We start from the raw sequence: 13,930 nt of genomic DNA, 5'->3' as shown, positions 1-13,930 counted from the left end.
TATTTCTCTGATGTCATTTGTAATGTCTCCTCTAATAATTTATCTGAATACTGTCTCTGTTTTTAGCTTTTCTAAGGATTGTCTTTAAATCTTCAAAATACAAACAACAGCTGTTAATATTATTGATCTATTCTAACATCATTTTTGGGGTACCAAGGGTACTGTAGCCTCCCTCCAGCTTCTGATTCCAAGGTTCCACTCACCAAGGTTTTTATTGGTTTTATATAAGGAAGTATGTGCAGAGGGGTACAAACATCAACATGTGACTATATTTTTATACAAGTGGAGGATGACTTCCTTATCCTGAGAATGAGAGCTAAACAGTGAACAGCTTACAATTTGTATAAACCTTAGTCTACCCCCAGGCTCCCTGGCAGTTTTGGGTAGAATTAGCCCATACCCTGGATAGAAATCTGGATTCCCTTTAAGCTAGGATTGATTGACCTTTTCAGGAAACTCTCAGCGTTCTCAGAGAATGTTGAGAGAAGGCCTTCCAAACTCCCAATCCTTTTGGGTCTCACAGCTAGGCTTTCCGGGCTCTCACAGAGAAAAATCATTGGGATTCACAAAAGAAGTAGTAGACAGATGGAAAGCATGGAGAAACAGGTAACTGATAAAAGCTGCAAAGAGTTTCAAGGCTAAAGATGGAGTCACATGGGAAACCCAGCAGGCCTCATGAAGGACTAGAAATTTTAGTCACAGGATAATCTCAAACCTTTCTGCAAGCTTTAAACTCAGTGCAGAAATTTGATGAAACAAAGAAGAAGGCAAGCCTTAATGAAGAAAGATTTTCTGTTGCTCTCATCTTTGACTTAGAAAGTATCTTGAAGATATGCCTAAGTTTGAATTACTCTGGAAGTTTGAAAAGAAGGAACAATCAAATGTGGAGTCTTGGGCTACCTTGACATGGTGATTGTATGAGCAGTGGTTGTGGAAAAGACAGTGTCCTACAGTCTTGAGATCTCCAGGAGGAAAGGATGTGGTGGTTACAGACCAGGTACTCCCTGTTGTGGAAGAAATACCATTACCTAAGGCCAAGGAACTAAAGCAGGAAGTCTAAGGCTTGATGTATTCTGTCTCCAGGGTCTTCTACCTGGATGTGGGGTGTGTGTGTGTGTGTGTGTGTGTGTGTGTGTGTGTGTGTGTGTGTGTGTGTGTGTGTGTGTGTGTGTGTGTGTGTGTGTGTGTGTGTGTGTGTGTGTGTGTGTGTGTGTGTGTGTGTGTGTGTGTGTGTGTGTTGGCTTCTAGGTGGGTTTGAGTGCTTAGGCCAGATCCTCCAAATCACATGATATCTCAGTGTGAACTGCTATATACGGACCCTCTTAATCCTGATTTTTCACAGCCTTTTCTCACTTGGCTTTGTATGTGCAAATCGCAGCACAGAAACAAGGAATGTGAAAAAATAAGGCAGGATGACTTCTCAAAAACTACACAACTTCACAGTAACAAGCACTAATGATAAGGATGTGTGTGGATGAAATCTCAAAGACTTCAACAAAAATGATCATAAGAATTTCAATGAGGGCTGGGAAGGTGGCTCAGTGGTAGAGCGCTTGCCTTGCATGCCTGAGGCCCTGGGTTCGATTCCTCAGCACCACATAAGCAAAAAGAAAAAAAGCCGGAAGTGGCGCTGTGGCTCAAGTGGTGGAGCACTAGCCTTGAGCTGAAGAGCTGAGGGACAGTGCCCAGGCCAGAGGTCAGGCCCCAGGACTGGACCCAAAAAAAAAAAAAAAGAATTTCAATGAAATTAAAGAGGACATGAATGAATTACATACAAGAAAACTCAAATAAAGAACCAAACAAAATAAGGAAGACAATGTGTGTAGGACATGAGAGAAGCAAAAAATAAAGCTGTAGAAATTCAGAAAAAGAAAGATCAAATTGAAATTCAACTTGAGACAGAATAGTAGGGCTGGAATACATAGTAGATATAACATGGAAATGAAGATAGAGGAAATAAAACCAAAGAACTTGTTGAGTGGGAGAGTTGGGGTGGGAGGGCAGAAAGTGGGAGAAAAACAAGGGAGGGGGTAACAATGTTTGATAAGAAATGTACTCATTATTTATGTAACTATAATCTCTCTGTACATCTCCTTTATAATAAAATATAATAATTAAAAACAAAAACAACTGGAACATTCAGTATCTGTTGAAAAGACAAAGCCATGAATGATAGGCAAAGTGAAGGAGAAATGTTACCAGCTAAGGTCATATAAAATTCAGCAAAGTGGGGTTGGGAATGTGGCTTAGTGGTAAAGTGCTTGCCTACCATGCATGAAGAATTCCTCAGTACCACATGAAAAGAAAAAGCCACAAGTGGTGCTTCAGCTCAAGTGGTAGAGTGCTAGCCTTGAGCAAAAGAAGCTCAGAACACTGCCCAGGCCCTGAGTTCAAGCCCCAAGTCTGGCCAAAAAATAAAAATAAAAAATCCCAATAAAGTTATAGCAGAAAGCTTCCCAAATCTTGAAAATGAAGCAGCCATTCAGGATCAAGAGGGTTTTTTGTTGTTGTTTTTAAATTTTATTGTAACGGTGATGTACAAAGGGGTTACTGTGAGTCAGGTAATGAACACTGTTCCTTTTGAACAGTGTCACCCCCCTCCCTCATTCTCTCGCAGTTTTTTCCCTCCCAACTCCCCCTTGCCAAGTTGTAAAATACATTTCCAGCATACTGTCTAATGGGTTTCACTACTGAATTGGTTCACCCTTTGTCCCACCGTTTCTGTTTCTCTTACCCTCCCCAAGTCATACAAACTTATATACAAGACAAAAGGTACAGAAACCAAAAACAGTGACAGAAGGGAATAAACCCAAGACAGAAAGAAAAGAAAGAATAAAGGACCAGAAACAATAAGATAAAAACCTCTCTTGCTTCTATTTCTTGGAGTTCAATAAGCATCATTTTGTATGATCATGTGCACCTAACTATTCAGACCTTGTATAGGTTCAGGAGGTTTTAAGGATTCTTAACCAGCAGGGCCAAAATAATCCCCACGTTATATGATTATTAAAACATTAAATACACACAACATGGAAAGAATATTGAAAGCAGCAATGCAAAACCAAGTCACCGATCAGGCTAAACCCTCAGCAAGTTTCTCCATAGCAAGTTTTTTCACAGATGTTTGAAGATCAAGGAGTGCATGTGAATGATGTATTTTCAACCCCAAAAGAAAATAACTAGTAACCTAGATTACTGTACTCATTAGAGCTATCCTTCATAATTGAAGGGAAATTAAAATCTTCTATTAATAAACAAAAAAAATGACTAATTCATGACCACCAAAATAATACTGAGATGCTTAAAGGAATCCTGCACCTAAAAGAAGACAATTACAACAATGGAAATATTGGGAAGAAGATTTCGCACTAGATGAATATATGAAGTATATGGAAGAATCAAACAGCACAAAATCATTACAATAGCAGAAATTACTGCATACCTTTCTGAATATCCATTTTGTAACACATAAACTGGCAGACTAAATTTTAAAAACAAGATCCAACCATTTACTGCCTACAAGAAATGCACATCACTGGCCAAACAAAACAAAACAAAACAAAAACAAACAAACAAAAAACCAACTTAGCTCATCCAGACTAAAAACTTGAGGAAATTAAATGTCACTAGATAAATACCAAAAGGACTTAATAGACAGCTGCAGAATATTCTAGCCAACAACTGAAGAGCACACTTCTTAGCATCCCTTGGCACTTTCTCAAAAATAGATCATATCTGAGGACATAAAGCAAATTGTAACAAAGTTGCTTCTTGTATTTATCAGTGTATAGTGGATAAAGCTAGAAATCAATAATAAGAGAAACTACAGAAAATGCCAAAATATGTGGCAACTGAACAATTTACTTATGTGTGATCCAGAGGGTCATCAAAGAAGTAATGTGAGGAAATAAAACTGTTCCTAGAATCAAATGAAAATGAAAATATGCTTACTTCAACATTTCTCACATGCAAACATAGTAATTAAGAGGGAAATTTATAATGCTGAGTGACTTAAAAAAGGAAAGAAAGAAATCAGACATTCCATAAATATCTATTTAAGCTCTTAGAAAGACAAGAACCAAACCCAATAGCAGTAGATGGACACAAATAATAAAGATCATGGCAGAAATTAATGAAATGGAAATTAAAAGAAAACAAGGAATCAATGAAACAAAAAGTTCAATCTTTTAAAAATTACAAAAAAGATTTGCAAGCATTTTAACAAAACTAAAAAATGAGTATGAAGACCCAAATTTATAACATTAGATATGAGAAAGGGATTAATACAGTCAACACTATGAAATTCAGAGGATCATTAGAGAATATTTCAAAAATTTATAATCTAATAAACTAGAAATTCTGGAATAATGGATTGGTTTCTAGATGTACATTACCTTCTGAAAATAAACCAAAAGAATATAAATAACCTAAGTATGTATCTATAACAAGAATGAATTTGAAACTATAATAACATCTTATTTAGAAATGCCCAGGACTGGATGGATTTATTCCTGCCACCAAACCTTTAAATAAGTAACACCAATGCTTATCAAACTTTTCCATAAAATAGGAAGAGAGGGAATGCTTCTAAACTAATTCTATGAAGCCAGTATCTGCTTCCATGATGGCACCTTCAGGCTATATCTTTTGGAGGGGAACCATTTTAGTCTCATTTTGAGAAGATAGAAGGGCAAACTTTCCTTCTCATAAGGGCACTCAATCCTTTATATTTATGAACAGAACCTTATGATGCAGCCATCACTTTAAATTAATTTATTAATTTATTTATCTACTAATTCATTCATGCTAGGGATTAATTTAGTGCATCATGCATATTTAGCATGCGCATTACCACTATCACCTTTTAAGGCTACACCTGTCAATACTGTTGTATTAGGAATTGAGTCTTAACATGAATTTGGGGGTAATGGGAGCAAAAACCACAGCAGACACCTTGCTGATAGAATTGCCTCCAGGTAAGAATTGAGTGGAGCTGGAGCTGATTACATGGCTACTTTTGAGTGTACCGCAGGAAGCACATACCAGTCCTGGATACTGTCTAGTCCCATGGTGTCATTGACTGCCTTAAGTATACTATGTCCATAAGATGCAGTTTTGTGGGGATATGTTTTGAAGTCCAGAGATGTCAGACCTTTTCCTGTGTATGCTGATTGGTGTGAATTTCTCTAATTCACTGAGTAGACTCCTAGGACTTACTGACTGTCTGGTGTTCTGGCTCCCAGCAGTAACTGAGAAGGCTTAGAACTCTGTCACAGTACTGCTCCAGAGTCTGCATTATTCTAAGACCAAGGTCTGCAGGCATGCACCTATGGTCAGAGCTGGGTATATCTCCCTTTTTGTGTTTTCATTTAGTCTTGCTCTAAGACATATCTGGATTCAATGTCTGGCTCTTTTTAGGATATGCTGTGGTACTGTAATCAACAGGTCTGCCCTCATGCCTCAGACTAGCATGTATGTCCCTTGTGTGTCTCTGAGGATATAACTGTTTCAGACGGTAGCTGATATATATATATATCTCCACAACTACGGCCAACAGTCACGTCACTTCACTCAAGTGCACAAATAGGCATAATTCTCCAAGGTTCCTTTGGTAGATGGTTGGTTTTAACAGCAGGATCAACCAGTGTCAGATGGGATAATATCTGAAGCACCAGAAATTTGGGGTCATTTCTGGGTCTGGAGCCAGAAATGTGATTGGCAAGTCTGCCACCTGGGCACAAGTCTGCCCTTTCAAAGGGTACTGTTCTTTCTTGGGCTCTCACAGGGTTTCATAGCCTCTTACTGCATCTCAGTGCTCCTGAAAAATTCCTTTTATTCATGAATTAAGAAAAATTGTTATTCTGTCCAGATAAAAATGAGTAATTCTCTATTCCCCATTAGCTGATATATTTTCAGTGTCTACTGTATCTGTTTTCATTGGTATTGTTATCACATAATTGAGTTACTGAATCACTCTATATTCTAGATACACAAGTTCTATATCAGACATAATTTTTGGACATTTTATATCTGTGACTTAGTATTATTTTCTATGTACTTACCTTTCTTTTCTTTTTGACAGTTTAAACTCAATGGCTTTTACTTGTATTCTGATACTTATGACATGTACTGCATCCTTTTTTGTTTGTTTTAGTTATTTTTTTTGGATAGGGTCTTGGTGATTTTGCTCAAGTCAGCCTTGGACTATAATTCCTCCTACCTATTTCCTCTGTGTAACTAGGATTATAGGTATGTGCCATCATGTTTATTCTATTCATTTATTACTATTGTAGGAATACAAACATGAGATCTACTCTTCTAATCAATTTATGTGTATAATATAGTATTGTCAACTGTAGGGCCAATGTTCTATAATCCTCTCCCTTCTAAGTGAATTATAACCCTGAGGAGTCCCCTACATACCTCTTTTTTTTTTTTTTTAAACTGTCTCGACATTATTCTCCTTGGTTCTCACTTCTTATGATCTGGCTGACCTTCTTCTGGCCAGCAGAGTCTAGATTCCCTGTGGAGTCCATCAACTCCTCTCTGTAATTAGCTTAGTGGAGCCACTCTGAAGTGATGCAAGAAGGCTTTAGCTTCCCCAGAGCCACACTTCATAATCTAGCACACCCCTTATCTGTTGCTCCAGGGAGCCAGAAACCAGGAAACCATTATGTTAATACAGCAACAACAGCTCTTATTTTTTCAATCCCACAAAAAACACAAGTGACCTGACATGATCTTAAGATGCAAACAAGCACTCAGAATTCTTTAGGCTCTGGGACACTGAGTATCTAGCCTTTGGGGCAAAACCATGTCCTTAACACATCCATCAAGAGCTATCTTGTCCATTGTTTAAACTAACTGAAAGTTTACGGGGAACAGCAGTATGTAATCCAGTGACTTCTTGTTACCATTTTGTAAATTTGTCTTTTCACATTCCTTTTATTTAACAAATTGTTTTCCTGACATAATTTTACCTGATTGCCAGATATTCTACTAATTTTGCTTTTCTGAAATATATTTTACCTTGTTGATCTTTTTTTTTTTTAAAGACTGCTTTTGTTCTATAGAAAGTGCATCAGGATACAGAAGGATTAGTTTTATAGTGATTTTTCACTTGTTTTTGATCAGCTTCCAAATGTCCTATGTAGATGTACACGTTACAGACTAATGCAGTCTTTGTGACTTCTCAAAGCCTCTTGAACTTTAATTCTAATATTTTGTTTTTGTTTAGTATTATGTGCCTTTTAAATGTATTTTCTTCAGTCAATTGTGAATTAGCAGACATAGTTTAAAACAATTTTTCTTTTCCCTCTAAGTTAAAATGATTAATTTTAAGATTTGCTAGTAAGATATCTAGACTACATAATGAAATCAGTGAAATTCCATTCTTTCATCATTTAGTAACTTTATCATATCTTGAAGACAACTTGAATTATAAATTCAGGTTATTAAGAAATAACACTGCTTTTTAAAGCCATTCCCATGTCTCATAGTTTTGTGGGTATATGAGAAAGATTAGATACTTGATAAGCAAAAACTCATTTTCTTTCTCCTCTGTGCTTTTATTTAAAGCAAATCTTCTTTCTTAAAACATTGTGCTAAATTATTTTAATTAAATTTTTTTTCTACAAACTTCAGAGGGTGGATTGGATAGTTGTCTCTTTGAAAGATTTTTCATATTTGCAAATTGGATCCCGGAGTGAGCCCCTGATACCATGTTAAACTATTGAGTCCCTCCTTTGATTGGGCAGGGAAGACTAGAGCTAATTTCTCTGTAGAATTAGTTGGTGTTGATCAAAGTCAACCTTAATTTTCCTTCCAAGATGAAGCGATCTTCCAATCACACTGGAATTTTGACCCATTCCCCCTGTGTTAAGTGGCTCACGGTTATCAATTTCCCTAGAGTGCTGAGGCTGAACTGCAGAAATCCAAACTTTCAAAACTTTCATGGGGGCATAAGTTAGAGACTGAAAACCCACTGTCTGTAGGTACTGACTGATTTTTTGTACCCGTGCATCCACTTGGTTGTAATTATATGTATGTACCCCTTTTTATGATACCAAAGAAGGAAGGTTTCCATTGTTAACTCTAAAGGACCTCTCATGTCATCAATTTGTACATGCATCAGCATGTGTTACAGTGGGCTCTGGGCTTCTAATGCCACCCTCATCCTTCCTCTTTCTGTCAAGCAGCCTTTTGAATTTGGATGTGCAGCCCAATCCCAGGTGCCTTAAATTCTAATTCTTGTATAAATACTAAATTAGTACTGCTACTAAGTGTGTGCATGTGTGTATACACATGTGTTTGCCTTTTCCTCATCTTTGGATATGAAAGTAGTCATTGAAAAAAAAAAGAAAGTAGTCATTGATTTTTAAGTGTTTATAAACTATAAAGAAGAACTCAGGATTGGAGTCATGGCTTAGTTGGTTGAGCACTAGCCAGTGAGCAAAAGTATCAAGTACCAAGTTTGAGTCCCCATCTTAGACCAAAAACAAAAAGAACTCCATTGCAGCTTTGGTAGATATTATAGAATGTTAACTGTCATGACTGTGTGTGTGTGTGTGTGTGTGTGTGTGTGTGTGTGTGTGTGTGTGTGTCTCTCTCTCTCTCTCTGTGTGTGTGTGTATGTGTGTGTGTCTCTGTGTGTGTGTGTGTGTGTGTGTGTGTGTGTGTGCATATATGTATATATATAAATATAAATTGGGATCCAGTTATATGTGAATTTCAATTTCTCTTTTTAAAAATATTCATACTTGTTATAAATATTTTTCGTATATTAAAAATGACTTGGAGAAGATAGTCATGTTTCTGAGAGTAGATAGAGTAAAAAAATTACAGATTTGTTTTATACATTTATCAAATTTCATAGTTCTAATAGTAATTAATCATATGAAACAATGATATATTTGCCTATAAATACATTTGCAATGCCAACTCAGTAATTTCATCACTGAATGGTAGCTGAATTGCTTCTGATATATTTTATTCTTGATATTGAACACCATTTCTTAAATGAATCCTCTTAGAATTCAGTGGAAGCTATGAAGCTTCTTTGCAGATAAATGCATAGTCACACAGAGAACTAACTATAATGATACTCAATTATGATATTCCTGGCATTCTGCCAGCGGCTTTACCTGTGTCATTTCCCTTACTCCTCATCACTGCTCCATAAGGAAGGCTCTGTTATTGTCTTACATTTTACAGTAAAGATTTTGAAATGTAAGGGGCTAAGTAATCTCTATAAAAAATCAAGGATCAAATTCTGATTTTTATCTCCTCAAAGTCCTTGTGATTTTAAAGAACTCATTAATTCCTATGGTCTATTTACTGATACTGAAGTTAAAGATAATTTGCTTATGATAAGAAATGTTTATTTGACAGTGATGAATATGTATGGTTAATTAAACTTACTATTTATACAACTTTTAAAATTGTGTCATGATATTTGTTGAACATCTACTATTTTGGATACTTGGTTAGGGATTGGGATATGGCCTTTTTCCCTAAAGAGTTTACTGGGTCTGGAGGTAGTGTGCTTGTCTAGCATACACAAAGTCCTGGGTTCAGTCTCTAGCACAGCAAGAAGAAACGGTATATTTTAAAAAAGTTTGTGCATGAACCTATGAGAAAAAAGAAGAAACTGTATATACAATAATTAGACATAAGCTATATGTAAAAATTGAACTCTTCACTTTGTCCTGCTTGGGACAATTATCATTCTCTGGTTGCCTGATTTATTAAAGGGTAAATCAAAGGCCACCATATCCTTTGGGACTCTGAAGATTCAGTGTGTCATAAAAATTATGTCCATAAAGTGACTCTGAGAACTAAATATGCATCACCTCCAGATTCCTGAGAGGTTTCATCAGCTTCATAGATAGGTTAGCCCTAGGGAACATGCTCAATAAGGAGATTCAGGAATGTGAAGCCAGTTCTCAGACATTCAAGCTATGTGTCACAGGGTAATTCTGTGAATTGTATGTATATAGGACAGCAGAACATCTTGACAGTTGCTGTACTTTGGATTAGGTAGGATTCCTACTGACAGGGAGGAGTTTATGTTTCAAATAGTGCAACATAAACTTTCATGATGCAAAAGAAGTAGTAATTAACTGCCAATCTTGGAATAAACCCTCTAGCTTGGGAAGCTTATTTAAGTGACCACTTAAAATCAAGTGCTTGCCTTGTATGCATGAGGCCCTGGGTTCGATTCCTTAGCACCACATAAGCAGAAAAAGCCAGAAGTGTGACTGAGGCTCAAGTGGTAGAGAATTAGCCTTCAGCTGAAAAGCTGAGGGACAGCACCCAGGCCCAGAGTTCAGGCACCACGACCAGCAAAAAAAAAAAAGACTCTCAAAAGAGTAACAGTAGCTATCGTGTAATCCCTGCTGCTTTTAACAGGAACAGAATATAAGACAGTTGTACATTTGAGTCGAATAGTTACAGTATAGTTGTCACAGATCATGGTCACTGTTGATATAAAGAATGGATGATATCAAGCTTTCTGATAGCATGGTTTTCAAGTATTTGTGTAGCTTTAGAGTTTTATTTTATTAAAACTACTATAACTTAAGCTACATACATAATGGAATTATTTCTGAATGATGTGAATTTTCTCAAAGCAAATAGGAACTTGACTGCTGCTAATAGTTTATGCCCTTCCATTCATTCATTCTGTTTATTTGAAATGTCAATATTTTGTGTAATACAAACATTGTGTATTACATTTGTGATATATTTTAATTAGATTAATACCTTGATTTATATTTCAGTTCACAGTGTTCCCATATCCCTACACTATGTCATTGAAATTATTTTTAAAAATAGAGCAAGTATAAAAACCTATTAGGTTTAAGAAACTGAAGAACAGAAATTCCAGTAATTGTTTAGTAATTTTCCCAATGTCTATGCAAATGTCTTAATAAATTTTATTTATTTTCAAAAGAAAAGTATAGGAGCAAATATATTTCTTAAAGTCAGTCTTGGGAAGTACATTTGAAAAGAAAAAATTTGCAACTTGAGTTGTTTTGATGTACATAGTTGATTAATATTAGATGTCCATCACACTGTCTTCACCTAAGAATTGAAGACATAGTAACTGTCCAGTTTTGAATTTACTGTGTGTAGGGGGAACTTAAGACCTTTTGATTTACTAATAGGCAAGCCTCAGGGACAATAAAACTTGACATTCTTAACTGTTACTAGTATTTCTCCCTATAGCCAGTGCAGTTCTCTTTTTAATGACTTGGAAGCCAGAGTCATAAACTGAGTATGCACCCAAGGCGCTACTGGAAATTGCAAATAACATTCCTGTGCTCTCTGCCACCTAAGCAGAAATTTTGGTGGAAGGAAGATACAGAAGAGTTTTGACAATAGAATGAACAGAGAAGAATAAAGGATGCATGGAAAGACAGACATGTGCAAATGTTTCTTATGTTTTGTAATGAGGTTTATTCAGATGGACACTTTCATATCTACAAATACTCTTTCTCAAAAGCCCAACACTGGATTGGGGCAGCTTCTGTTGTGTGTGTGGAGGGGAGAGAGGAGGGGTATTGGCACTCATGAGATAATACAAATAATCAGTGAGGGAATAATTAATGATGTGGCAGAGAATATTTTTTGATAAATGCTTAGGGTATGAGGTGACAAGCATGAAATTAGAAAATTCCTTCAGCAATCTAAAATATAAATAGCTTTTGGAACTGAAAAGAGTTTCACAGCTGAAGATTTTATTGTGTTGAGAGGAAAAACTTTTTTCTCTCCCCCACTCCCTCCTCCTTTGCAAGTTGTTTGTCCATTCACAAAACAAATACTCTGAAGCCCAGCGCAGCTCATGGGAATAAATTTCAGGTCGAATTAGTACAGTTTCCTTGCTGTCAGGATGCTGGAATTAATGGTGTTTTGATGACACGAATTTTGAAGGGCAAACAAAGAAGCTGAAGGGAGAGAGACATGACTCCTTAGAAGCTTGGTCCTCCTCTCCCCCAGCCTCTCTTGTCTTTCCTGTCATCCGTCTGCCAATCTCCCTGTCCATGGTTAGTTAAAGGCGCTTTTTATCCTCTTTTCTTTCCCACAGAGTTTGCCAGATCCGGCCCGGTGCCTGGGTTCCAGGAGGACACGCTGCAGTTGGCCTTCATCGACTTGAGACAAGTAAGTCTTTGTGTTTTTGTTTTTTGTTTTTCTTTTAAGATGTGTGACTGAAGACCATCAGGTCTTAAGGAAAAGGGGAGGAGTGGGGGATTGGCATTGGCGATTCACACTGGAGACCTAAGGGGTTTTCCCTGTATTTGAGGCCACCTCTTTTATTTAGCTATCTGGGATCCTTAGCTCTGGTGGAGTTAAAGGTTTTGTGGGTAGAAGGGAAGGCAGGGGGTGGGAGGAGGGATCCAGCGAGTAGAGAGACTCAAGTGACCCTCAAGTGATGCGACCCATTGTGTTGTAGTTGACTTCTGCAGACACAGCGAAAAGATAACTCAACAGACCAATGCTAAGCAGGTGCACTGATGCAGAGACTGTCTGCCTGGACAACTTTTGTCTAGAGATAATGTGGCCAGCCACATTTAAGGAAAATGAAATATTTGTTATTCTGGATTGTAGGTTTGGTTTGTTGGCTTTAGACTTCCCATTGCCTCCTTGGTAGAATGTGGTGTCCCGTAAGTAACTAGTCATTTTTGGAGTTGATTAGCAAAGACTCTTAACTGGTCATGTTAACCGGACAAGTAGCCCTATGAAAGTAATGTGATGAAAGTTAGTGCTTAGACATACCTGAGCTTTGGCAAGCTCATTAGATAGAAAGAGTTGCTCTAAGGCTATTTCTTGCAAATCAAAGTGGATGGGTTGGTAGACCTTGGCGGTTTGGATGTAGTGGAACAGGATGGGTGGGGGCCCCACAAGGGAGAGAGTTAACTGTGCTCTGTCATCTCTTCACTCTGAAGATGGATGGGGTTGGATTGAAAGTGTGAATGAAGTAAGAATCAATGACTGATGCTTCTTTCCTATTAAAACAATCTTTTTTTTTTGTTGTCTGTTTTTAAAAGGGGACTGGCTTTGTTTCTCCTGCCATAATGATGCAGTGCCTCTTGTTTTCAGAGCTGACATAGTTTGCATTCTGAAAACTTTTAGATGCCCAGGGTATTTCTTAAAGCTGTAGGACCCCTTGTATTGGTAGTCTCCTTACCACTGTGACTTGATTCATGCTGGAACAGCTTTTAACCCATAATGGATAGCCTGAACTACTCCTGAATCCTGTGGATGGGCAGTGTAATCTGTCATCTGATGACAATTCTGGAAAGCTCTGTTGAGCAGAAAACAAAATTGTGTGTCTGTAGACCCGCCAAAGTTTGAGGATTCAGGCTGTGTCCCAGAAACGTGTATCAACTTAATATCTGGGGGCTGGGTAGCTGGGTGGAGGTTTTCTTATAACCAGCATGGTTATAAATGGAACTATCTCTTCCCACACTTAAGACCTGAATCTACCTGTGCATGCTGTAACTCAAACAAGACACTCAAGTCTCTCTCTCTCTCTCTCTCTCTCTCTCTGTCTCTCTCTCTTTTGTTGGTCGTGGGGCCTGAACTCTGGGCCTGGGCGCTGTCCCTCAGCTCTTCAGCTCAAGGCTAGCACTCTACCGCTTGAGCCAAGTACCACTTCCAGCCATTTCTGTTTATGAGGTGTCGAGTAATCGAACCCAGGGCCTCATGCATGCAAGGCAAGCACTCTACCACTGAGCCACCTTCCCAGACTGACAATCAACTCTTAATCCTTTGATACATGTTGGAATGACTGAAATTTTGCAGGGTGGAATCTGGGCACTAACCCCACCCCTGTTTATTTCAGAAACTTCTAAGCCAATTGGCTTTTCTTGGAAAGCAAAAATTGAATTTTGTTAGAGGAACATATCTAAGAAAACTTTTTCCTTTC

The 13,930-nt window shown here is 37.6% G+C and overlaps 1 protein-coding gene across 3 annotated transcripts in view; it reads left to right on the top strand.

The window, feature by feature from the left end:
• Nucleotides 1-13,930, top strand: part of Exoc6b (exocyst complex component 6B) — a 564,774-nt gene that overhangs the window by 404,049 nt on the left and 146,795 nt on the right. For all 3 annotated transcript variants that reach the window (XR_006150728.1, XM_042699684.1, XM_042699683.1), the window contains one exon: nucleotides 12,089-12,162. Coding sequence is in view for 2 of the 3 variants with exons in the window: in XM_042699684.1 (XP_042555618.1) it covers nucleotides 12,089-12,162 (74 nt within the window). In the remaining variant the exon portion in view is untranslated. The remainder of the gene's footprint in view (nucleotides 1-12,088; nucleotides 12,163-13,930) is intronic.

Source organism: Dipodomys spectabilis, unplaced genomic scaffold (assembly GCF_019054845.1).
Source record: "Dipodomys spectabilis isolate Male_0828 unplaced genomic scaffold, ASM1905484v1 ptg000262l, whole genome shotgun sequence".
Taxonomy (NCBI): domain Eukaryota; kingdom Metazoa; phylum Chordata; class Mammalia; order Rodentia; family Heteromyidae; genus Dipodomys; species Dipodomys spectabilis.
The sequence above is the reverse complement of the archived record's forward strand: the minus strand, read 5'-3'. Positions and strand labels throughout refer to the sequence as shown.